Genomic DNA, 27,741 nt, shown 5'->3' on the forward strand with positions numbered 1-27,741 from the left:
AATTTTAATTACTGCTAGATTTTATCACAGGTGTTGCCGCTCGATAACCAGTATTGGTTTCTCGTGACTCCTTTCACCCCGAATTACCGTTGTTGCTTATTTTTACATTCTGTATTCATTTAGTGTATTTCATGTATGGTGAAAAAAGAAACTACTGATTACAAGTTCATGCCTCCGAACACAAATAACTGGCTAGCTAATCCCATATCCGATATGGACTGGTAACCGGACGAGAAGCGTAGTTCGCCATATGATTAAGCCGTCTTATCGACTTTCCTCTCCCCCGGGATAAATATGTAATTCCTATCGTATCATATTATAAAGTTAATGCATTGGATTCGTCCCAATCGCATAAACTTCACTTGTGTGTTCATTTTCTTGAAAAACGCAGCTGGTGCAAGGATGATCTTCGAACCTTGAACTTTCCGGTTGGAAAATTTCTGCTCTTGTAACCAGCGTCTCCGAGCGAGGCACATCACATTTTAACCAGTAGAAACTAGTGGAACTCTCTGTATGCTGCAATACGACTCCATCTTGTTCACCAGATACATAGATTACTGGCGTTGGGCTTTACTGGAGAATACACCAAACTCACTTACGAATTAATTCGCGTCCAGACAGTCACACCTGAACGAAACAAATTGCTGAAGATTCTGAGATTGCTGTGGAGTCGGGCTTTCTAATTTCTGCGTTTGTGAGTTGATCATATTATATAATGTATACGGTATCCCAGGCTTTACAATCAACACTGAAAAACTGAAATAGATTATGTAGTCTACTGATTGATAAAAAGGGCTGATATACAGGTATAACTGGCAGCCTCCAGTCTGCCAGTGATCGCTGAAGGTAAACATGGGAAGGTAAAAGAAGCCTTCGATACAGTTATACTGTAGCACAATAATACAAGAATAATATTATAGACACTAGGACTCACATAAGTTGAATCTTTTTAAAATTAAGTCAAGAATTAAAGTGGCTTGGATAATTGAAATATTAGATTCAAAAAAACTTGTTCTCTTAATAAAGCATTAAAGTGTCTTTGTACAGCCTGAAGTAGTTTACTGTATTGCATTATTATTTATAACAAAGCTCGTTGCATAATGCACCATGTTTTATTTTGTTATTCAAATTATCGAAACTCAAGTGTCGGATGGGAATAGAGAAAAAATATATTTGTAGGTAATTATGCCATTGGTGCATTTATTTTTGGTATGTTTCATCATAGAAAAATAGGAAACTAGCTAGGTATTTCTACCTTCCTTTTATTAGTAGAAAATTACATCTTGTTTATTTTTTTTAGACATTCTCGTTTCTGCTTTATTTTTGGAGTTTGAACAACATAAGTAAAACTGAAATGGAACGCCATCCCACTATTTATCTCAAAAACCTCCAAATTTCTGGAAATACTCGTGCAAGTTGTCTTTTCCACAGGTTGGTTGTCTATGGCTGCATATAACATGTGCTTTTACTTTCGAGGTTAGGTACTTGGGATAAATATTATTGTCTCTAAAGCAATTTTCAATCCTACTTCAGCACTGAACTATGTGAGAAATAAATTTTAATAACAATAACTTCGGCACATGCAAGCTTTCTGTAATTGTCTGTTGCCAATGTCAATTTGATGTTTTTGAGTTCTGTCAGAACTTTTGACTTTATTATAATTATTCCCATCAGAAATCTGAAATTCTCGATAAATCTAAACTGTGGGCATAACTTACATATTATAACAAGCACTCACAAATACCTTCAGGAAAAGACTTGAAGACTTTGAGTCGATGTATGTTCAAAATTTGAATGCTCATTATGGATGTATCAATGCTCTTGAATTCTCTAATGAAGATGGAAATTTTCTTGCATCAGGTGAAGTGAGATAGTGTTTTCAATAACGATGTAGTAATTTAGTAGGTACTCCTGTAGTATGCATCCAGGTTAGGGTTAGGATATAATTTTATTCCAATTTTTCTCATTTGAAGTTATATTACGAGTTCAGGGACTGTTTGTGTTACCCAAGTGAATATCCCCCTGCCCATAGGTCAGTCTGTTTACACAACTTGATGCAAAATAGGCGAACAAAATTTGTTACATTCGTATTGGTACACACACTTCTGGAGCGCCATTTCGTATGCTGCTTGAATATAACAAAATAAATAAAAATATTGGTTTCTTATTAGAGTTATTGGAATAGTCGGTCATACAGCATCCATTATCACAAAAGTACAGATGCACGAATAAAGAGTTGATTTCAAGTAACACCAACTGAGAGTTAAATTGACTGTTATTAGTATTATATTGTGAGTTAACTCCTTATTAAGATATTTTTTGCTTTTTGTAATGTTGTCTTGATACATGTATGCAGGTGGAGATGATAAAAGAGTTGTACTTTGGAACCTGACACTTGCAATGTTAAAACCGAACTATCAACCTGTGGTAATGCATGCGACTCATCTTTCCAACATTTTCTGTTTAACATTCAATATGACAGATGACAAATTGATATCTTCGGGTGAGAAAGAGTATATATGTTCAAAAGTTGAAAGTGTATTTTGGCTACATCAGGGCTTCTCAAACTGGGCCGTCTGCCCTCTTGGGGGCCGCAAGCAGCAGACTTCACTTGGTACCATTTGTGATGGTTGCATTAATTAACTGTAATGTGTTCAATTCTTTGATTGATTTTCATGCATATTATTTTACTTTTGTTAGTTTTTTATTAATAAAATGGTTAATGAAATAACCGTGCCAACGGAGTGATGAAAAGGGAATCACATATCATTATGGTATGAGAACCACTAAGTTAGTTCGATTATAAAGCATGTTTATAAATTGTTATATTTAATTGAAGTCATTTATTTTCTGTTAATAGAATGCCGATTGTAGGATTTTTTAATGTACGGTACTTTTTTTATTTTGAATTCCACGTTTTGATTGATAAGTCCTATGGACTTTTAGGTAATGATGGTCAGGTAATTCTTCACGACTTGCACACAAATAATCTGGTGGATGTTTTCATGTGTGACAACTCTGTGTATGGATTATCTTCTAGTCCAAGTAATGAACATTTGGTTGCTGCAGCTTGTGAAGATGGCACAGTTCACATTATTGACACCAGGTATCTAATTCCGAAGAATTATTTTAGCACATTAACAAACTACTTTCTGTTATTTTATGACTGGTATTTGTGCATATATTCTTAAGTATCTGTTAGTAATTGATTATTTAGTATCAGATTGATAAGAATGGCAGATTCATATGTGGTATATATTATGAAGTTACCGGCCTCGTTTCGAGCAAATGCTGATGAATGATACATTGAATGATTTTTGGACTATAGTACTATGAAACAGATCCTAAAGTTTTGTAAATGTAGATAACACATTTTCATTTTATAACTGTCTTTTTCAAGGCTTACTAAAGCAGATGGACTTTGTTTGGCACGGAGATCATCAGCTTTTCATAGTGTTATGTTTAGTCCAGTAGATCATCATTTGATTGCAACATCACATTCCAGAGATGGAATGGCATTATGGGATATAAGAAGCCCAAAAAAGTATGATTTAGCTTGTGTTTTCTACTAATATTGAATGCAAAATATATTCATTATCTCGGTGTTGCAGATTCAAAATTTAAAAATATAAATGTTTACTTTTATGAATTATTACTGCATTAATCCTCTAAAACAGTAGAATTCTCAATTAATATACACAAGAATAAATCTTTCAAAGTCGACTGCGTTAAATTCAGTCGACAAAAATCAAAATTTTCGAAAATTCTAGTATTTCATCATCTTATGTTTTTAATTGTTTCATGATTATAGGGAAGTGCTGCATTATGGACAAAGAGGTTCAAAACAAAGAGCCATGAGTGCAAGATTCAACAAGACTGGGAACCAATTACTTTGTCTCCGACGTCGACAATGTCTTGCCTTGTATAATATCAGTGATAGTGTAAGTAAAATGACATCTTTTATGAAGCTCTTGTTTTGAACTTCATTCATTTTTCAGACAATTGATGGAGTTGACTAAAAATATGTTTATACTGTATCTGACTATCTGTATGTGTATATCGTAAAATTCATTTCTTGAAAAAATCTTTAGCTGATTGAAATCTAAGACAACAATGCTTATCTGAAAGCTGTTGCTGGAATCAATTGTAATTTGTAAAGTGATGGGAATAATGATACAATTGTATTTTGCTTATTGTATGATATATTTTTAAAATACCATACATATCAAGAACGTGGTATTTTTCAATTTGCTCTTTTTTTATATGGTTCAGAAAAGTATTGCTGAATTTGATTGTGATGGATATTCAAATTACTGTACAATGAAAAGTTGCTGTTTTGCTGGTGACAAAGATCAGGTATGTGTCTGCGTTACTTCTATAAAAAAAAACATAGTAATGTTCTAAGGTATATGGACCAAATTTTGCATATCGAGTTCGCTGAAAAGATTATCGAACAAGCAATACGGAGGTGGTCAAGCAATACCATATGTTTAATTGGGGCTCCCGAAGTATGCGAACCAAGATGTCGGACATCAGAATGTAATATGTGTACTAGGTTAGGGTTAGGCCATAATTTTAGGTATAAATACTACGAGAGGCTCTTGGCTCGTCTTCGAACTGATAATAGGACTAAAATAAGGAAAATTGGAAAAAAATTATCGCCTAACCCTAACCTGTTACCCATGTTACGCTCCGATGTCCGTCATCTTGGTTCGCATACTTCGGGAGCACCGTTAAATTGATGGAGGAAAAAATAAATAAGAGGAATAGCCTTCTAGAGACTTTCTCCATCATTTGAGTAGTGAAAATTTTTACATCATTGCGAAGGAAAATGATATTTTCATAACAACAACAGAAATTTAGCGAAATGAAACATATGTACACTTTTTGTCAAAAAGTTATGGTCTCATATGCTGTTTATTGCACTTTTTTCCTGCAGTACAATTATACTACTTTGAGGTAATGCTATTACATAGATATATCTGGTGGTTGGTATTTGTTTAAGTGAAATTTTATATTAATTTTCAATCGACAGTATATTGTATCTGGATCTGATGACTTCGGTGTTTACATGTGGAAATTACCTGGAGAATATGAAGGAAAACGTCAACATGTTGGCAATGCTTTCAAGGTCCTAAGAGGACACCGGTCTATTGTTAATCAAGTAGGAACTTATGTTAAATCTTTTTTGTAAATTTAATAATGAACGATCATTTGCAGCAACAGTATTAAAACTGTAATATAGCATTATTTAATGTACGGTATATGCTATTTCTTTTAGTGCATTTCGCTTTCTATCAGTGTAATTTATGTTGCGTTTATTTGATTGACGAACTTAGGACAAATTGTAGACGTAGCCTCAAAATTATGACGAATCTTGAAAACGAGGACAAATTCATTTAATAACACGCAAGTAGTGAGCAAATAATAACCTTATTATGGATGGTATTATGGAATCTGAGAAACAGGTTAAGGACCTGAGTTGATTCCTATTAGTATGTGCCATCATGTTGAAATGCAAAAGTTCATGATTCAAGTCAGCAAGTTAAATAGTATCACATATGTACTTGGCCAATGATGCATGCAACCCTCAGCTGCTATTTTAGAAAACTCATTTTGAATTTATACTCTTGTTATTAGCATTAGTCCAGAAACAAATGTTCGGCACCTTAGTTATGGTGAGCTTCTCTGTCTGCCGGCTCTCACTAATTCGGAGCGTCCATTTAGGAAACTGGCATTGTAACGCATTTGATTTCGAATTGAAGTCCTGAATATTCATGGATTCGACATGAATCTTAGTCTGGATCAGAATCTTGGCCTATCCCTGGTGGGAAGCCCTGGTTCTACTGAATGAATATTGTTATTATATTATTGACTCAAAAGCTGTTTGTAGGTAAGGTTCAACAGACATTCAAATCTTCTTGTGTCCTGTGGTGTTGAGAAAATGGTCAAGTTATGGAGTACAGAGCGGTTACCTATGGGTGGTGGGGATGTTTTTCCAAGCTGTGAAAAACCTCGAAAACGATACTCTCACAATGAATACATCCAGCTTATATTTGAAAGGTTGGTAGCTCAATAGAATATTGTCTGTCCATTTGTTATATTAAACATTTCTTTGCTAGTAAGTAGTAAAGTACATATAACTGTAAGTAGAGCTCGACCGATATCGCTTTTTTGCACCGATACCGATAACGATATATCGGCCAACTAGTGACCGATAACCGATATTGACATACCGATATCTACAACTCGAACCCGCAGTAAATACAAATAGAAAGAAACATTCAGTTTCAGTCAATCAAAAGTTTATGTTGAAAAATAAAGCAGTCCTACACAGTGCTTGCGTCATTAATAAAAGTTTCGCAGCAAATAATAAGAACACACATCAATGCACAAGAGAAAAAAAGGCAGTCAGTAAAAAGCTTATAGAAGTCCATTTTGATCCATACAGTAGTAGGTGGGAGTAGGCTTGCACGTAATTTACGGAATTGTTTGGAGTTACGGAAGGGAAGTTACAATTTACGTAAAGTCGTAATTATTGGTCGAGCGCTTTCGCGTTTGAAACGTGCTCCTTCCAAGCAGTCAATTCCGTCGATTGTAAAAAATCAAAGTTTAACAAGTAGAAGAAGTTAGAGTTCCGGTATTCGCAGCCGTTTTGAGCCGGCATGACGCATTGCCACCCCGTTTGAGCGTTTGGTTTCACGGTCAAAACGATATTATTATTAGCGTTATCACCGTAACGCAATTAGCACCGACAGACTTTTTTGTCTTCACGATTTGGTATCTTTTTTATTCGGCGCTGATAATGATAAATAAGAATGTGCGATAGTTGATTGTAATTCCGAAAGGCGTTTTTTTTTTTCTTTCTCTCCGTGAAACAGACATGAAACGAATTTTACCGCCGCTATAAGCGCTCCAAGGAGAGGAGGCTAGGCTACTTTCTTTTCCCGACTCAATCACTTTTATTAATACAAATCACAGCGCATTAAAAAACAAAATAGAATTTATTAGCATTAATTTACAACAATTTACGGGTAAGAATTTATCGCCGGCTAAATAATTATTATTTGATTTAAATTTATCGCAAATAGTGTTATAACATTTAGGCCGCGAAATGATTTGATATAAAATGGAGCTTGGTAATCGGAATATCGTCAATAATTCAGCATCAATAATTATTATAAAATGCTAACTAGGTAGCAAAGTCGGATAATGTAAAAAAACGGAGCAATAACAAGTCTTCGTCGCGAGGCAAGCGCAGGTATAATCAAACGAGAAAATACGCTTGTCGTTGATTAATAACTTAGAACCCCGAATTTTTTATTCAATACGAAAGTCGATTTTAAAAAAGGCAACTATCGTTTCATTAATATCCGTATACCATTATCGGTAATGATAAAATTGATCGCATAAAATTGGGACGGTTAATTTGCGAACGTGATAAAGGAAAATCAAAGCCAACACAATTAAACAAGATAAAAATCAGAATAAATTCAATTTGAATTCACTCCTTGGTATTTGTCTTTAACATCTGTCGCCGGCGTGTAGTACTGTCGGTAATATGAAAACCAAACTTTGATGTCCCATTCGGAAAAGAAGTGGATTCGAATGGTTTTTATGATAGGTTTAAACGTGTGAAAAAATATCGCAATTACGGGGTCATTACGTAATCAATTTTTCCGTAATTACGGAATTGATTTTTGTCGATTACGTGCAAGCCTAGTGGGGACGCAGGATATTCGAAGGCGAGGATTTTGCGCCGCACGAAGAGAGAAATATAGAAGAGAACTCTCTGTTCATTGAAAGGCAAAATGAGAGAAGCGTAAAAAAGGAAAACGCTCGGCCGCAGATATTTCCCGGGGAAAAATACTCATTTTTTAGAACGTGGAAAAGCGACTAACGCTGATATATATCGGCCAGATATATCGGCCGATTGGGCCGATATGATATATCGGCAAACACGCAATATCGGCCCGATATATCGGTTGGCCGATATATCGGTCGAGCTCTAACTGTAAGGTTATGAATACTTTTAAGTAAAAGAATTGTTAAAGTAGTGTTCAAATTGTTTTTTTTGTCAATCTGTCAGAAGTATACCATATGGGAATTTTTCATACAAGCTGCTATGAAAGACTCTCACATAACTAGGATACACTTTTTTGTTATAGGGATTTGACTTAGCCATATGTCAGTGGATTAGTCCCATTGTATATGTCTCACAGAGGGGGTTATTCCAACATAAATTATATGATAATCTCATTTTCATAGTTCCGGAATGGTACATGATTATCATGCTGAAGATATGGAGGAAGATCCCAAAATGCTGGCATTTTTTGATAGTCTTGTTCAACATGAAGCTGACGATAGGACTTCCGATTCATCAAACTGTGATTCATCAGTGGCAATTCAGTTGTGAGTAATAGGTTTTTTTTTTGATTCAGTGAATCTGTTAGTTCCGCTTATTTTTTGAAGTATCTCTGCAGGTACACTAATTGGCCCGTTAGTTCTCAGTTAATCTTCACATTTCCATTTGCAACAACCTGCCCCAGTCTGGTTCCAACTGCGACCCACTCAGATAACTACGGTACTCCAGTTCCAATTCCTGGTTGACGAAAATTTTGATCTATCTCTCTATTTTTGACCACAAGGCTAGCCTTATATAATTTCATATTGAAAATGCTCTATCAAGCTTCATTTGTTTCTGCTGTAAATTTTGACATTGATTACCGCCATGAGGAGTTTGAAGTTCAGACTCACAATAGCTCAAAATTTTTTCTTCAGCTTTGACTCTTGAGATTCCGGCTTGAAATCCAGATTCCTGTTCCGAAGGCCTGCTATGCTTCCATATCCTAATAAGGAAAATTAATCTCTCTCTCACTCACCAACCTAATTTTAAACCTTTTTCTAGGAATGATTACTTCAGCACTCATGAAGAAAATACGACCAATTCAGAGAGGTAACCTACCTAATCAGAGGCAACTCATTTTTTCATAAAAATAGCTACATACATCTAGTTGATGAATCATATTTAAATTCTTAATCTGGCTACAACTTGTCTTTAGCTTGACGTTATAAATAAAATATTTCAGATAAAAATCACAAATGGTTTGGGGCAATATTGCAAGCCAGGCTGCTCACAGTTTTATAAACAAAAATGCCTGATATAAAGTTAGCCCAGCATTTATTTTTCTTACTGCAATGTAAAACTTTTAAACTACAGTTTGACGAGCGATGATGGAGGACCTGCAAGTCTTGATACTTTGGGAATAGGTGATGCAACAACTAATAAATCAGGTTAGTATTTTTTAGTTTTACTCATTTTCAAATTAGCTATTTAGCCAAAAAATTCACAATTTTGCTCTGAATAATGTCCAAGCCAAGCAAACACTGAAACATAGAGCGCTACTATGTTTTGGAAGTTTTCAAATATTTTTGACGTGAAAATAGCTCTTATAATTCTTTATGCACTTGGCACATGACAGTGCATTGTACTGGTGACCCCAAAAGCAGAATCATTTGAAACATAATCTGGAGAAAACATAACTTTGGTGTAGATCTTTCTAGATTATTGAAACTTTTGGGTGCATTCACAATTCACATGCAAACAGAAGTTAAATGTATTTTTTTTTCATTTTTGTAGGAGTAACTCATGGGTTATGCTTCTTTTTTTATTCATTCTTTTAGTTTAACCCTACGATCATTACCCTCTTATATTTATGTCCAATGCCTCTTCTTCACTGCTTCGATGGTTATATTGATATCAAATTAACAATTATAGCTGCGCAAAAAGCATCGCAAAAGAAGCTTCGGAGATTACGAGAAAAGGTGAAGGAGGATAGTGATTGGCGGGTACAAGACTTTGAAGAGAAGTCCAGTTCTGAACTTCCTCGAACATCTTGTAGTAACTCTGACGAAAAACTTGAAGATGACCAACCTACCACTTCGACATCAGTGTCGAGCGCGAAAGTAATTTCTCCAGTAAAGACAAAACGTAGGAGAAAAGAGCGAGAGTCTGTCAAAGCGTGTTCAAGCGATACCAGTGATTCTGAAAATGAAGCAGCACGGACTAGACAAAGAAATGCACACAGACGTGTAAGACGGCCATTTAGAATATCACAGTCGAGTGATAATGGTAGTCCTAGTACGAGTGGATTATGTTCGAGCACATTTTCATTTAATAACATTGATCCACATTCCAATGGCCAATCATGAATCAAAGAGTTATTTTTTCCAATCATGTATGTGTAGTGGTTTGCGACCTTTATCAAAAATTGTTTCTGTACCAAGTTCTAGTTATCACACCCTGGTTATTATTTTTGATTTGAGAAAAAATATTTGATTACGGTTGCAAAACACTGCCATTTTGTGTATGATAAATACGATACACCTTGTTGCCTTAACCCTGTTGACGACCACTGAGTTTGCAAATCCTTATTATAGATAAATATTATGTTTGTTTAATTTGTTTTGTTATCATTATGTTCCTGCAAACTGCCTCGCACTTACCACTGCTAAACTATAATAAATGTTCTCGTTTTTTTGCAGCTATAGTTCTTCGTTGGTTTTAGTTGTCATAGTGTAATGGTAGGCTCATCGCGCTAAGCATTGGGAATACGCCCATCGTACTTCTGATCACCCTGCTTGGGTTTGCATGTTTGAATCCAGTGGGTGATAACGCCCATCGTAAATCTGATTACCCTGCTTGGGTTCGCATGTTTGAATCCAGTGGGTGCTGCCCGTGCTGTTACGGCTTCCACCACCACTAATCTGAACTGGCCACTAATTCCCAACAAGGACTGGAAACTAGAAGAGAGGTCGTGGTACGCCATATGATTAATCAGTCTTATGGACCTTTCCCCGAGCATCGACTTCCTTGTTTACTTCGTGACATCAGCAAGATGCAAAAAGTGACGTAACAATGCTCCATTTTAGCATCCGCTCAGACGGGCGTGGTCGTAAACATCAAAGTCCTTATGGTAAACATTACCTCGTTTTCGCGTTTTTGAACTCTATTCGTTGGTTTCAGTTGTGTTTCGGGAATTTAAATATAAAAACTAAGATAATTCAATCAATGATCACTCTGTCTTCTTAGGAGTTTTAATTTAATTGCAGTAATAAAAAATTAGTGTAGAAATAGCTATGATAGACTGAGCTAAAATTCTTTACCGGTACTTTTAAAAAACAGATTGCCGTAGACGATGGATCACAATGATGGTTTGAAACACATACCCCATTTTACAGGTGCCAACTCGCGAAACCACTCCTAAAATAAGCCCGAAAATTTTGCAATGGTAAAGTATAGGAAGAATTTTTCGGGGTCAAAGGTCGGGGAAAAGTCTCTAGTTTCCTCTTCCCTGGATAAATATGTAAATCTTAACCATTAACAAATAGCCTAATCTGTGTGCTATTTAGCCATGGTATACCGGTTCGGTCAAGATACCAGGGCCAGCTCATTTGAGATTGAATTTTCCAACGAGAGCGAAGTTCGTCCATGTAATGTCGAAATTTGGAATCCGACTAGCGCGTACTGATATTTTTGTAAGTCTTATTGTGGCCATCTGGGCGCTCCGGAAGTATGTGCACCAAGATGGTGCACAACCTGAACATATACGGCTGTGCGCCGTCTTGGTGTACATACTTCGGGAGCACCACCATCTGGGTATTTACTCCGAAACCATGACTTTGAAAGAGGGGAGAATATAGAAACTACAATTGGTTATATGTATTTGGTGTATTGTGTTGTCCCTATTTATATATATTGTCTTGTCTTATAAACTCCCTTGTATAAACAGTTCTGTGTACTCCTCCCTTACCACTTTCGCCACACCAACCCATTGCCCCACCTTACACAACTGTCTGTATAAGGGACCATATCATATGCATATGTGTGGATACGAATTTTGATGAAGTTAATGTAATGGGATCCAAGTTACAACAGTCATTGACAGGTCCACTGAAATTTCTATTTGTGTAAAACTACACATATTCCACCTTTTTTTTTACGAGTTGTCAAAGCATGGAAGTTTGGATACCTGCTGTGAACTATTAGCGTTTTTCACATAAATATTAGGCTGTATAATAGAATGACTTCATGATGTAGGAACTGTTTCAAAGGGTCTTGTTTAAAGACCAGGGACAACCCCCACTGAACCTTTTGAGCTTGACTGAACCCAAATTAAAAAGAACTGATATAAAGCATCAAGAATCCTGAAACTCCGTCAACAAAACAAAGACCTTTAATACTAATCTCTACTGCAACCAATTTCTGACAAGCTATTCTTAAATATAAACAGTGGATGTACACAGAATTGAACAGCATATATTCTTGTTAACAAGTTTATTATTAACATTGTCAGCTTGAAGTTGACATTAATTCATTCAATATCTGCAATTTGTCTTCAACTTTTTGAGCCAAGTTTGCAAACTCTAGTTTTGATTCTTCATTCAACAAATCTTCCTCTTGTACCTGCAAGTGACAAAGGCTTTTTTTTATATTTAAAGCCCATATTTTGGGGGTCAACATTATCCACTACCTTTCGAAATTGTGACATAGCTCGTAGAAAATAAGATAGACTTATCATGAAGTCAATTTCCGCATATTGGCCAATTTTCTATGTTTTTAAAGCATATTTTAAAATAGAGGATGTTCATAAAGTCTTAAATTTTATTAAATTACAAAGGGAGTTTATCGACACCATATTCAGTTTCTTTAAATTAAAGGAGTTACATAATCAAAACAAATAAAAATCTGGTTAGGATATATCAACAACTGACTTCATAACAAAATTGAAATTGTAACATGATTTTATGAACACTCAGTACACAATTTGAAGTCTAATACTAATCACAAAGTATATCATACTGATAATGAAAGATTCATTTAGTTCCTAAAAATAAAATTCACTGACCCTAAGTTTTGCTTTGACTCCATTGATTGAAAGTCTCGTGGAAGTAATCATTGACTTAAATTCTCCTTCATTCATGTTCTCCTGCTTATGACACACTGAACAAGCTATAACATAACGAATAGAAATTCAATTATTCTTATGTGCAACCACCTGACTGTGCTTGAATTGAACAAAGATATAAAATTACAGTAATTGGCAATTCTAATACATTTTAAAAGTCAATGAAATTGGAGAGAGGGAATTTATTTCTTTCCTATCTATCAAGAACACATAACAAAAATACGTAACTAGGAAATATGAAATGGTTACTGATTTGATGAATTCAAATCATAGACAAAATCATGTGCTGTACTGTACTGATGAAAATGGAACAATTGCCATCCACAGAATGACATTCCAAATCTGATATAGATCTGTTTCAAGAAGTTTAACAAGAGGAGAGTACTCTCCAACGTATATAACATGAACATTTTTCATAGACCATTATACATAGGCTTATTGCTGTTATATTCAATATATATATATATATATTCATTATTTGCAATAATGACTCATTATTACTTTATCAAACCTACATTTAGCGGGTATGAATAGTCCATTTCATTTTTGTATTTTCTGTTAATAGCAAAATTGCGGAAAATAATTCACAACATAATTCCAAGTATGCTACAACATTACGATAAAAAATTAAAATATTTCAGTCTTCCATGATTCTAATACAAGATAAATTACCATCAATAACTTCAATGCAGAGTGTAACTGCCTGTTCTGCCGATTTTGAATCTTTTTCCCAAGATGGTCGTTGCAGAGCAGAGCGCAGTGATTTTTGCAAGAATGTTAGAGCTTTAGCATTTTCATCTTTGTTTTCACCACCTGTTCCATTACCTAGGACTTTAGCATAAAGTGACCAAACCTCCCAGTTGCTTGTTGTCTTACTTGTGAGGCGACCGAACAGAGTCAATGCTTTCTGTTTCAGTTTTGAAGCTGTAAACAAGTTATTTATGGTAATTGTAATATTACTGCATTTTTTAAAAAGTGAGATATTTATTAATCATAAAATTTGAAAAATGTAATGAATGCTAATATGACTTGCTGTCTAACTGAAAAACTAGGGCCTTCCAGAAGTATGTGTACCAATATGGAGGTAAACTAATTTTGTTCGCCTACTTTACATCAAGTTGTGTAAAGAGACGGAAGCCTATGGACAAGGGGTATATTCACTTGGCTAACAAAAACAGTCCCCGAACTCATAATAGAACTAAAATAAGGGTAATCGATATAAAATTATGACCTAACCCTAACCTGGTACACATACTCTGGAAGTACCGAAAATAGTATGACATATCTTCGCTGGCATAAGAGTTGGAATTTAAAACTCCCGATAATCAAACTACTACTATACCTAATTTATAAGATATTGTCTGCAGATGACAAATTTTCGATTTAATCACATGAAATTGGATGCTTCCTCTAAAATTGACAAACCACAATATTTTGTGAAAGTCTAAATTGATAATCAATTGACAATGATATTCATGTTAAAGTACCTACCTGGAACATTGTTTGAACCTAGAATATCTTCATTCATGGCACGAACTAATATTTTTAAGACCGGTATGTCAACATATTTGTCCTTGAGATCGAGTAATCTGAATGTTAAAAAAATATTTATCATTTCGTAAAGAGGCAACTAAAAAACTGTAGCTGGAAAAAACAATCAAATTTTTCACATATCACATGAAAATGCATATGGCTCCATTTATGGAAGACCACTACAGAATTTTTATATTAGTTAGCTTATCTTTTAAAATGAAAGAGTGATAAAGGAGTATAAGCTGTTTCCAGCATACTGAAAGCTATATGTAAATGTCATTCTATTTCCTATTTTACCTGTTATATGAACGAATGAGATCAGAAAAATGTCCAGTATCAGCACTGACAAAAAGAAAATTTTCCCATAATTCCCAGCGATCGTAGTTACATTTTAAAGCTTCAACTAGAGCCTTATATGCTTGATCCCTGAAAAAATATAAATGGCATAAAACTGGATCGAGAAAATTTGCTCAAAGCAAGACCATGCGCACCCACTCAAAAGAAAAGTAAACTATCTCTGAACAAACTGAAACAATATAGAAGCGGTACCCAAAGGGGGCGCTACCACGCACCGATTTGCCAAGCGCTCCAAAAAATTACCAGAATTGTGTTAAAAATACCTAATATACATGATTGAATATTTCACATGTTGTTTTCATTAGAGTGTTTACCCTGATAATTTGGCACCTCATGAACAAAAATTTTAGGAATCGCTGCCATATAGAATTATGATAGCGCTTTATGCATTAATTGACAGAATAATTGAAATGATCAATGCAATCAGGAAAACAATTTAGGGTAGTGGATTTCAAATTCTTGGACAATACTTTCAAATAAAAGTTCTTATAATGTCAATTTACTGATGACTTCTCTGACTTTGAGATGTCCATAAAGGACTAACATGGAAACCAATCACTTAATGTGATAAAAAATACTTACTTTTTATTTGCTCTCACAAAAGAAACTGCTAAGTTTGTCCATGCTTCAAAGTTCTGAATAGATAAACAATAAATTATTCAAAGGTAACAAAGTATATGTAATTGTAAAGAGACAAACATCTGAAATTTCCTAATCATATTGTATTAAGATATAAAATACAAAAGTTGAAGTTAAAATCTACAATAAACTGATTATATACAATAGTGATATTTTAATTTAAAATAATTAGTATCTTACATCCCAATTAAGACTGACGCATCTCTGGAAAGCCATCGCTGCTTTATCAAAATCTTCACATGCAAGTGCCGCACATCCCATACTGAACCATGTACCAGTCTAAATTATATAAATAAAGTTTAATTGACAATTTTACAATATGAGTTGCAATGGGCTGATGTCATAAACTAATTTGTGCTTTTTAAGTCAGGAAATGTAAAAAATATATCTAGAATTGGTGTTACATGCAAAAACAAAGTTAAAAATCATTTAAGCACCCTCCATGTCTTTTACCTGAAGGTTATTATTTATTTAATATTTATATATATTTGAACAGTAGCATGCCATATCACAAATACGATAACTATGTTGGCATGCAGATTTAGTATGTTGAGTGCAGTCTGCATGCCAACCGGCAACCATCTCATCTTTTTAAAAAATATAGTAATGTCATTGCTGATATCCAAAAGTTACATTGACGTAAATTGTTTTGATCCAAACACAGTAATAACAAAGCTCATTCAAGACACAAAATAATCAATCTAAAAGGGATCCAAGATCAGATTTCAAAGTCAATCCTGGGACAGAATAATATTCTAAAAATTTTAATGATTCACCTGTAAATAGTTGACCGCCAGTGACTTTTCAAAGCATTCTATGGCTTCCTTGTATAGTTTCTTTGATATTTTGTAAGCACCAAGTGATCGCATTGATCTTGCACTGCGCTGGTTCGATATATCCCATCCTTTCAAGTAAAGGTCTGGATCCTGCACAAAAAATACAGCGGCCATATAAAAAAGACAAACAAGTAGAAATATCGAGCCACATTTCATTTTTCAATTGTTCATGAACAGCAGGAATGTACTTAGATTACCAATCTTCCCTAGAAAAATAAAATACTCAGACCTAGATGTAACTAAAACTGTCACTTATGCCTAAATAAAAACATCCTCTTTTTACCCATTGTCTTGCTTGTGACAAAAATTGAAGTTTGTACTCAATGGGATCTGTTAAAGAAAATCTGTTATATAATTGAAATGCCTCTGACTACCACATCAAGCGAAATGGAAATAAACAAATTTTCCTTACCAGTAATATATCTCCCAGCAAGCAATACAAGTTCGCGGTCTCCTTGATAGCAAGTTGTTTTCTTATTAATTCCTCAGCTTCGTGCCCTCTCTCTGTTGATATCAGACAAACAATTGCTTCTTCCCACATATGCAATCTCATATAAATTTCTAGTGAACTGGCACGGACACCCAGACTTTCATACAACATTGCAAGTTGTTTCTAAAAAATACAAAACAAAATTTTCCGAAATCCGGACATGTGAGCACGCCTTTGAATGCTACTACATCTGAAGTTTTTGTTCATATTTCATTACAAGAATCCAAAATATTAGAATTCAGTGCACTTTGGTTCGAACAAAGCCTTGTATGGCAGCCACTGATATGTAATGAGCTACCATTTTTTAAAGAAACCCGGAAGCTTCCTAGTTCCTCACTGCTTACCCAACCCTTTTATGGGTGATGTGGTAAATTTCAACCTAGATGTGTAACCTGCGAGTGCAATGCCAACACAGTTAATCCTAATGTAGCAACTGCTAGGTCAACGAAAACTCAACCAGGCGTCCGTGGCCAACCGATGTGGGCCACAATGCTGAGCCCAAACTGATTTTACCCTTCCCTTCACAAGCCTACTCCCCATTCTTCCTAGTTTCAATGCTTGATAAGGTTATTTCACAGGGTGTTTTCACTTAGTGCATTATGAATCGTTTCATCATAATGGGATTTGGAATAATCAAAATAACTCTATAAATACCACTGGAATGATAAACACTGGGGCAATGAGTGTTAAAAGTTCCGGAGGAGGGCCACAAGCCATTAAAGGGTGGGAAACGCAGCCTTTTGCCCATGTCGGGTATGGTATTAGTTAGCAAGTTATTTGTTTCAGATGCAGTAATTTGATGGTGGAGAAATTCATAACCGACCAGCAGTTTCGTGAATCACCCTACGACGAAGCAAGTCAGATGATCTTACTTACCAGAGCTTGATAGATAATACGATATTGAAACTTTACATAAGATTGTAAAATGATACAGAGTAAATATTCATACCTCCATTATCCACTTTGGTTTTGGCCAAACGCTGTAGAATAGTGACAACCTCTTCAATGACGCAAGATGATGATTGTCATCAGAAAATTTTGATTTTAAAGAAATATTTTTCACAAGCGATTCTAGTTGCATCATACTCCTTTCTACTGTTCTTGATTTAAGTTTTTCATGAATGCATCGAACTCTCAATGATTCTGTGTGAATTGACCATGATTTCGGATCGGATAGAAGGTACTGTTATAGAAATTGAAATAAAGAAAGTTGATTCAGAAATGCAACACTTTGCTATAACTTAATAAATGTAAATTTAGAGTTGGGAACAATAAAACATAAATGATAAAAAACTATTGTTCACAATACACTGATTAACAGTCATTTAAAATAGTTCTCTTGCACATTGTTTATAATCAAAACTCGAAAATTGAATACAAATTTATTCATATCTGTCATAAATTATATCCACTATAATTCTCATTGAAGTTAAAAATGATCGATTAAAAAAACTTCATGATATTATGGCAATGGGGTAGTAGACCTAATTCATATTATAGGGGAGGTTATCCCAGAAGATGATATTTCTCTTATTTTTCTCCAATTACATAATTCATATAAATTCTCTACTTATTTTTTTGAATACAATCAAATTAACTTACCTCAATAACACATTTTATTTGTTCATCTTTGAGTTTGTGAGAGGCAGACGTTTTCTGCATTTTTGTGCTGAAATGTAAAATATTCGAATAAAGACTATTCATATTTAGTTTAGTATTCCTGAGGTCTAATGTGTCAAAATTCAATAACACCACGTCTCTTGCAAATATACATTGGCAGCATCATGCTTCTGGGAGTCCCGTATATTTTAGTTCAACATAGCCTGCTTTATTAATCTTATCTTGGATAAGGTGGTAGAGTTCAAACATGTGACCATAACATCCGATGTAACTGTACATGAGCTCCAATGCTTTATTAACAGATCAGCAGGCTTTCATGGATTGCCATGGCTATCGTATAGTACCATGAAGTGTTAATGTACTATCTATGAATAGGATAGTATTCCCATATTTATCACAGGAGAAAATAGAGTCAGTAAGGCGTCTTACTCGTTTAGTCTACCACAGCCTCTCGTCTCGTTACTAATTTATGTTATGTGTTTCAGATGCATGGACTTGATGGTGAAGGAAGCCGCAACCCGCCAGCATGATGCACCAACTGCGAAGCCTTAAAGAATTTTTTGATATTATAATATTCAGAACATAAAAAGAAATTTCCCGACTACCAGAGATTCATTTCACAATCTATCAGAAGTGAAAAAAACTAGAACGACAAGCACCATTACTCACCACATCATCAATATCACTGCTTGCTCCTCTGGAATAAGATTTTGATTTTCATTATTTTCTTCCTCAGAATACTTGACCGCCTCAAGGAGAGTGTCATCATTTAGAGGTAAAGCCTAAATATATATATATATATATTAAATTAAATATTTCCATTAAATGAGTTAGGCACAAAACAGAGATTCTAAAAGGTAAAAACTACGACATGAAAGATGGCGGACACCGGAACGTAGTATGTGTACCAGGTTAGGGTTAGGCCATAATTTTAATCAAATTTTCCGCATTTTAATTCTATTACGAGTTTGGGGACTAGCTAAGTGACTCCCGTAGTATTTGTACCTGAAATTATAGCCTGACCAGAACAATAGATGTGCCATCTTGGTTAACCGGTACAGAAACTCCGTGGCTTTGAGCATTTCGTTCTCGTTCATATTGACATTTATAAGAATAACAAATAATCACATGAAATTTATAATATAACTTTCTCTCATAGATTACTTCAAGAAAAATTTTTCTAAAACAAAATATTAAACCTTTGGAATATCTTCATCAGTCAAAGTAGGTGCTTTTGTAATCAGTTTATCATTTCTTGTTCTGTTGATTTGCACTCGAAGCTGTGCAATCAATTTCTCTTGGAACCTGGTTCGCACACCGAGAGCACCTGAAATAAATCCATATCTTTTACGAATTAAGTTGACAAGAAACAATTAGAAAGAATACTCTTATGTTTGAAAAATAATGAATGAAATAAAAATACAACTTTTTTTTATCCCTGGGAGAAAAAGCTGATAAACGGCTTAATAATATGGCGGATCACAGCCTCACGTCCAGTTACAAGCCCATATCGGGTATGTCATTAGTTACCGGCAATCAATTAGCAGCCACAGGATTAGAACTTGCAAACCCTAGCAATCAGAAGTATGACAGCAAGCTTATTCCTAACATATGATGTGCCAATTGCCTGGCCAATACAAAACCATACCATCAAGTGAGCATTCAATTCCACACAAGGCTGTAGCTGTTTGAAAACTTTGTTCAGCCTCTTTGTATTGATAATAAAATAATTGAAGTAATCCAGTCTCCAGGTGAAACTGAATTTTGTATGATCTGAAGAAATTATAAAACAATGTTTGATTTAGATATGTATCACAAACGCCATATATAAATGTGATCATATCAAAAAAGCAATCCAGCAAAAGTGAAGATATGCATATCTTACTCTCAAAAAATAAGATTTAAGGTATTGCTATAACCTATAAGAATTGATAACCTAAAAGTTATATCGTAATACAATAATATTTAAGTGGAATGTCTAGTTGTACAGCATAGCAGACACCAATCATTCCGGCTATGAAATAGTTATAAACTAAAGTTTTTAAACTAAAGGTACACCACCTATTCTGTTCGCTTTCTAAAAAGTCCTGTTGGCTGAAATTCTGGATCAAAGCTTTAGAGAGTTCATGAAGAGTAGGAGAACGTTCCGGTATCAACTGCTGATGTATTGATATATATCGTAAACACCACCATTTTGCAGTCTGTAAAATATTTCAATTACAGTAATGTATTTAAGTAATAATGTAATGAGGTGTCCAGCAGCCATCTAGCACATAATCATCTCCCACAGGATTCGAACACACGCAGTGTAATCAGAGGTGCTCGCTCATGCCATTCAGTGAACACTAAGGCTAGATCCTGTGCCCACCACCTTCAAATTCAAGGTGTGCTGTATGAAAGAATTTCGTAACTTCTCAACAAAACTGATATCAAAAAAACTGTGAGAGTATATACTCCGGCAAAGAGCAGCTCAATATCGATAATGAAAAAAAGTTTTTTAAGACTATACCTGTAGGTGATGAAACAAATCAAATTGTTGAAATAATATCATAGCAATATAAAGTATAATCGGGTCTGCAATGAGAGCATATACATTTTCTCCATCAACATCAAGTTCCTGCAATATTCTTTCTTTTATCTGAACAAAATATTTTAATTTTTTTGTTAAATTCAAATTAGATAATGCTGTAAGCACTCACCTCAACAAAGGTACAGAGAAACTCGTATCTAAAAGCATGTCTCAAGTCATAAGTTGCAATATATATATCTGTACAACTTACAAACTATAAAAAGCATACTAAGCAATTCAAGAGTCCTGCCGCACACTCTTGAATTGCATGGTATGGTATTTTTATTCCTGCTTCAACATCCTTGCATTATACACATGTACATCCACTAGCACAATAGCATTGAGGAAAGATTGGGCGTATTCTCTACTGATAGTAAGCATGTACATGTAAAAAGAAAATACTGATGCAAAATAAGGAACGGAAAACACACAGATGATATCAAACATGATATCAACTTCTTACAGGTTACGGTGTAAAATCAATTGATGTGAGATTGAATTCGAATGGTGCAAGCTACCATAATGTGAAACTTCAGAATCAACACTAATTGTGGCAAACACTGAAATATATGGGAAATGAAAAGTGCTAGCGCATGATGCTGGGACTGGGAAAATAGTATATACTTACATCCACAGAATCAAAATTAGTGAATAACAACGACGTCAAATCTGATGATTCAGGTCCAGTCCAGTTATTGATAACAAACAATTGAAGGCATGAAACTCCATAGCACAGAATTTCGATTTCTCTAATAATAAAAATCAGCTATGATAGAACATTCACCCCAAAAAAATGAATTTAATAAACATATGTAATCTATTGAAACAGAATCCTATGCCACAAAAACAAAAAAACCACAACCCAAAAGCTTCAACAATATTACATGAATTATCTGTTTATAAAACCAAATAATAATGGGTCAAAACTAGTGGTGAAAAGTTTACTCCCTCCTGTAACCAAAACCTTTAAAGTGATCTTTAAAGTGTGAAAAGTTTCATAATAGTGGCAAACATAATCGGTATTTGAATATATTTACATAATATGCATATAATTCAGACTCTCAGATTTGAATGGAAAATTGGGGAACCCTTGGCCTGTATTGGGGGAAATCTGGGGTGCCACGGTTGAAGACCAGTGCTCTAGAACAACTAGTCAAAAACGTGTTTCCCATTCAATTTTTTATTCGATTCAACAATGTGGAACAAGAAACACTAACTTCCTTAGAGATTCATCATCATCTGTTAGGTATTGTCTCGCCAAAAACTTCAATTGATATATGTCTTCCATAGAAGTTAAATTGAGAAAGGAAACTGTGTTTTTGATGTGAATTATACATTCTTTATATTTTCCAGTAGTCACTAATTTCAACAGTTCCTGTGTAGATTCAGAATAGTCACCTTAAAAATAAATACAAATTGTGAATTTATGGGTCACTTCCCAATTCAAACCGACCTGAGTTCCAAATTAATGAGTTTAATACAGATGAAGGCTATTATCCATAAGAAGTCAATGCAATAATACATTACAAATGTCAAATGTGTAATATAATCATTATTCACATTTTGAAACAAGCAGGGATAGTATTCCATTATTCTATTGTTGCTCATAATTCATTAATTTGTTTTGGCTTCTGCAATTATAGAACTTGAGTCAGGTATACTAAAAACACATTTTATTTTTTTCATACGAAGCATTTATATCTCTGATACTGTATTAAAGTATTAATATTACAAATAGCTGAATACCGTAGGCTATATCACACTCAAAATTCAAATTATTGAAACATATATATTTTGCAAGGTAATTGAGGTAATGTTCAGAGGTTAGAAGGTGCATGAAAACTCATTTCGGTATTTCCTTTGCACTAACTTAATATAGTAGTAGATTACTGTTAGATCTTATTTCAATTTCAGGATTTTAAAATCAATGAAGAACAAATTTGTGGCATTAGCACAATTTTCTGTATTGAAAAAAACCAGACACATCACAAACTCAATAAATGTCTAGTGAAACAAGGTTAAGAGATTAATTCTACGTGCCTGGCATCAGGTTATTGAATTGATCCAAAAATTGACAGACAGATCACGAAATCAAACTATTTAAAGAAAAAAATGGAAACGGACAATATTAATTTTATATTTACCTGAAGGCTCAATGCCATTGAATGGTGAAATTAGTTCTAGCTCAAAATCCATAATATCAATCACCACCTGTTCATAAAACGAACAGCACGAAACGTAACGAAATGTTATAGGTATAGCATAGGCTAACTATCAGTGCAGCAGTAGTACAGCAGTATGCTGGTATTATAAATATCCCACAAGAGAGCACGTGTGTCGTTGTTTGTGGATAGTTGATTATGGTAAATTCAAGAACTTTTGTTTGATATTTAATTTAAAAATGATTATTTCGACTTTATAAAAAATAAATTTATAAAATACGAAGCTTGATTTTCTCAAACATATTTCGTGACAGACATATTTAGCGTAATGTAGATTAAAAATTTGGTCATGCAAAACATCCGCAAGATGGCAATATAATGCATTTGTTTACGCCGGGATTTGGCTTCACGTAACGAATGGAAACGCAGCTCGCAGTGTGCGAATTTTTGCAGACTCCATTTGTATACTTGATTTCGACTTTATTTTGCTGTAAACGACTTATTTTTTCCAACTAAAAGCTAAAAATGAGGAAATGAATATCAACGTGGCAAAAAGTTGGTTTTCGGATTGAAATAATTTGAAGTGTGAACGTCTTTGGAGAATTAATACCACCAGAACAAACAACTTCACCACCAACAATTTGATATGTCGAAAAACTCCAAGACGGCCCGCGCGAAAAGTGGTGGATCAATTCGTCCACTTGGTGCATTGCGTTTAGCACAAGGTGCAACATCCCAACATAATGCTCCGACAAGGTGCAGTTACAATAATAATTATGGTACAGAATTTTGTGAATTTAATGGAGTCAGTTTCAAGACTGAAAATGCAGTCATGTAGCGACGCCCTCAAAAGCAGTTATACAATCCAGTCAACTCATTAGCAATGTTGACCAATACACATGTATATATCAGTGGCTATATTTTCATACAATTTAGCAAAGTCAGTAATGGTTACTCTCATATTAATCTGACAACTGAATCTGTATAAATAATTCAGAAATGATCCTGCTTTACACATTAACCAGCTCCACACGTTAAGACCTGCATCACCCAGTAACAACAATCAATTAATCAAGGAAAAAGAAAGAGAATTTAAGGTTGGTAAAATATATCCATTTTCCATTCCAAACATAAAAAATTCAGTTTCTACTAGTAGCAAAGTACAGCAGTTCCCAAAGCAGATTTGCTAAATTCACCCCGAAAATTATAGGAATTGTGTTAAACATAATTATTATATAGTTATTTTACATATTTTATTTACTATAAATGTTCTATTGTCTCTTATTTTGAATACTGTGTGTCTGAATCAATGAATTCATGTTGTCTTTCTATGTTATTTACTTCCTGTTACTTAGTGTCTCTATTGTTACAAAACTATTTTGCGAGCTGCAGTTTATTTATCAGCTGAACAGCGTTTAGCAATGAGAGTCATTTTTTTAGTATTTCAAAGAGAAAATCAGGTAGAGATGAGGTAGGAGAGTTGACCTTTCGCCTTTAATCCTTAGGCCTACATGGTTGAAAACTTCAAAAAGCATGAGGTACTTACTCATTAACGATAACAAAATTAAGTTTTATTATTTTTTGTGTAAGTGCGGCGTGAGTTTCTTCCTTTATAAATTGGCGCTGCACAAATAAAAAGTCTGGGAACCACAGATTAGTGGTCGTTTGTCAGGAGCCTTGTTCATACCGGGGTGTGAAACAAAAGTAAATAGTAAAGTTCTTAGTTTCTTACTTTTACAGATGTTGTACGACAGCTATGTTAATATGCAGCAAGATTTGAGAGACCAGAAAAGAAGATTTAGAAAAGTTGAGGTAGAGTAATATTAGAATGCAGCTGCAGGAATATAGATGAATAAAATCAAAGTGGTTTGTTCAATTCCATTACGGCCAAGAATATCTATCTGATAGGAGTGCATACAACCGGCTATGTTCTAATTTCCATACAGGCAAAAGAACAAAAACTGAAAGATCGCATTTCTGCATTGGAGAAATTAATCGCCGAATTGAGATTTGAATTGAAAACAAAATCGGAGATCTGTGAAGCTCTCAAAAAGACACTTGAGACAAAGGTAAAAACATACAAAAGATTGCTATGGTAATGAAATAAGTTCTTGATCAAATTTTATTATCAATTGGAAATCTATGAAAAACATTGTTTCAAAGACTCTTGCGTACATGGTAACACTGTTTTTTCGTAGCTGCATTCGCCAAATAAATATGAAAAACAAGATGACTAGTGATGTAAATCTGATTTGCTCACACAGATCAAATACTATGAAGAAAAATTAGCAGAAAAGGATGCAGAACAAATTGAAACGAAACAAAAACTTGTAACGGCAGAAGCTGATATATTAGCAAAACAAGATCGAATAGACTCTCTTATTGAACAGTATGAAAAACAAATCAAGGATTTGAAAGAGGAGGTGATTTAATTATTCGTATATTCACTGTAAGACACAAAATGAAAGTACTAAATAGAACACATTTGAATATAACTTCACACTACACAGAATTATTTACCAACAGTGGTCACAGCAATATGATGTGTTATTTGGTTTTGAGAGTGTTTCAAATAAAAATAAATTGTTTACATTTTTCACGGTGCATATTTTAACTACCTTGGATATGTTTTCAGCATGAGAGGAAATTGAAAGAGCTGGAGGAGAAAAGTGAAGCTGAAATCAAAGAAAGAGATGGAAAGTTGCTCATTCTCAAACAAAGGATGGCAGAGACGATCGGAAAAAATTCAAGGTATAATCCCTTTTGAATGTCATAGCAACGGTGTGGATTTGGCATATCGCTTCAAAATGACTAGTCTCTCATAAGATCCACAGATAATTAGTGATTTTGTTTTGTGGTTGTACAATATAGGGTTATAACAGCTATACGGCAAATATAAAGAAGTATATCATATAACACAATATCATAACAGGAGAATTAAATCTGATTGGTCCCAGTGATTTTTGCTCAACCTGCAACAACAAGTTAAAAAATGATTCACAGTTAATGCCTAAAACCATTATGTTTCGCTTTCAAAGTGAAAGACAACAACAACTTGAAGAATTGAAAAAGGATTTAATAAAAACATCACAAGAAGCTAGGGAACTTCATAAACAGTTGAAACACTTACAGTTACACCCACCAAAGGTATAATTTTGCTTTGTAAATTTCAGTTTGCTAATCATATTTTTACCATAATGCAACTTATTACCAATCAAGTAGGTAATCAACAATATATTTCAAAAAAAATGTATTTGATTTTGATCTCACAATTTATTTTATAACCAATTCATCCATTATGAAATACCTTCCCATTGATGTTTTAGTGCTCCAATTGTGCAATACTTACTGAAAAATTAGAAGATAAATCATTGCAACTAAGGCTCAAGGAGAAAACTATAACAGATCTACAAAATATTGGAAAATCGATGCAACTACAACTTGGGCAACAGGTGAATTTCTTCATCATATTTTAAATCTTGTTAAGTGCATGTCGTACAGAAATAAGTTAGTTATATATGTATGTATATGCAGGCGCGTTCGATACGATTTCATTGTGTCTCGTCTATATAGATTCCGGGCTATCAAAAGACGTGACAGCAGTTGAGGTTTATCTGGTCTTGTAACAATTTTTAGCACAGGGCTTTAGTGTTGCGAGAGGAAAGGTCACACGAAAAGCACAGGGCAATGTGTATAAGAGCAGGAGTGAAGCCAGGAATAAGGAAAGCAACTTCAAGTCCAGGGTCAAAAGTAGCATCAGTAAATGCAACATATAACAGATGGAGAGTAAACAGTGCAGAGCTGACAACAAGAAAGGTTAGAATAGGATTTCATATTATCCTGTAAGAGGGGAAATGATATCTTAGTCTGGGTTCAGATACATAGACATGTATGGTGAAGTCACAAGTGGCAGTCATAAAATATGAACCACTCTGCAAATATGAATTCTATAGACTGTATGCAGAACAATCAATATTCCCGTAGTACAGGAACCAGGGATTAGGGTCAGGCCATAATTTTGTTCCGATTTTCCTCAAGCGTTCCGGTTGAATATTACGAATTTGGGGACTGTCTGTGTTAGCCAAGTAAATATACCCCCTGCCCATAGGTTTCATCAGTCCTTTTATACAACTTGATGTAAAGTGGGCAAACAAAATTAGTTGGCTCCATATCGGTACATACACTTCTGGAGCGCCCAACAAACCATGAAAATTGAGTAAACTGTAATAACCAATTTGGAAATTCAGCGGTGTGAAAGTACTTATTGGATAAGAAACCCAATAAGGTGAGCAATAACTTATGTGAAAGGCTCAAACATTTACTTTGTCTATTTTTTAATTTTTTACAGGACATGATATTAACAAAGTGGGAAGAGAGAGAAAAAAGAGAATCCCAGTTTTAAAGCATTGCTAAACTTGCATTATTCATACATTATTATATTGACCGTGATCTGTCATTACCTATTTATGTTCAATTATTTTTCATATGTTATTTGTATATACCTTTTGACATATAACTTATTTACACTGTGTGAAAGTGGAACATAAGTGCCAAATGAATACCTCCA

General features: G+C 34.4%; 3 protein-coding genes across 5 annotated transcripts; 2 read left to right on the forward strand and 1 right to left on the reverse strand.

The window, feature by feature from the left end:
- The first annotated feature begins 298 nt into the window (after nt 1-298).
- Nucleotides 299-10,544, forward strand: LOC120326946 (DDB1- and CUL4-associated factor 5-like). Its single transcript, XM_039393300.2, has 14 exons — nt 299-694; nt 1,301-1,431; nt 1,751-1,860; nt 2,357-2,503; nt 2,947-3,106; nt 3,401-3,544; nt 3,812-3,941; nt 4,273-4,356; nt 5,036-5,164; nt 5,894-6,063; nt 8,269-8,412; nt 8,909-8,956; nt 9,221-9,294; nt 9,779-10,544. Exons 2-14 carry the CDS (start codon nt 1,355-1,357, stop codon nt 10,210-10,212), a joined length of 1,851 nt encoding a protein of 616 aa, XP_039249234.2. The 5' UTR covers nt 299-694; nt 1,301-1,354; the 3' UTR covers nt 10,213-10,544.
- Nucleotides 10,545-12,322: 1,778 nt separating this feature from the next.
- Nucleotides 12,323-23,409, reverse strand: LOC120326219 (tetratricopeptide repeat protein 27-like). Its single transcript, XM_039392466.2, has 19 exons — nt 23,157-23,409; nt 22,230-22,410; nt 21,641-21,761; nt 20,953-21,081; nt 20,505-20,644; nt 20,092-20,216; nt 19,643-19,770; nt 19,113-19,225; nt 18,426-18,492; nt 17,773-18,006; nt 16,746-16,946; nt 16,274-16,423; nt 15,678-15,776; nt 15,441-15,493; nt 14,799-14,927; nt 14,460-14,557; nt 13,641-13,892; nt 12,909-13,012; nt 12,323-12,466 (listed from the first exon to the last, which is right to left on the reverse strand). Exons 1-19 carry the CDS (start codon nt 23,206-23,208, stop codon nt 12,353-12,355), a joined length of 2,490 nt encoding a protein of 829 aa, XP_039248400.2. The 5' UTR covers nt 23,209-23,409; the 3' UTR covers nt 12,323-12,352.
- A 136-nt stretch (nt 23,410-23,545) lies between these two features.
- LOC120326221 (uncharacterized) lies at nt 23,546-27,640 on the forward strand. 3 transcript variants are annotated; one of them, XM_039392467.2, is made up of 10 exons: nt 23,546-23,930; nt 24,172-24,271; nt 24,915-24,986; nt 25,121-25,243; nt 25,439-25,597; nt 25,810-25,925; nt 26,213-26,321; nt 26,501-26,626; nt 26,811-26,990; nt 27,523-27,640. In XM_039392467.2, the coding sequence occupies exons 1-10, from the start codon at nt 23,821-23,823 to the stop codon at nt 27,574-27,576; spliced, it is 1,149 nt and encodes a 382-aa protein (XP_039248401.2). In that variant the 5' UTR covers nt 23,546-23,820; the 3' UTR covers nt 27,577-27,640. The 3 variants fall into 3 exon arrangements, with proteins under 3 accessions (XP_039248401.2, XP_039248403.2, XP_039248402.2); XM_039392469.2 differs by lacking the exon at nt 26,811-26,990; XM_039392468.2 differs by lacking the exon at nt 24,915-24,986.
- The last annotated feature ends 101 nt before the right edge of the window (nt 27,641-27,741 follow it).

This window comes from Styela clava, chromosome 4 (genome assembly GCF_964204865.1).
Source record: "Styela clava chromosome 4, kaStyClav1.hap1.2, whole genome shotgun sequence".
Taxonomy (NCBI): Eukaryota; Metazoa; Chordata; class Ascidiacea; order Stolidobranchia; family Styelidae; genus Styela; species Styela clava.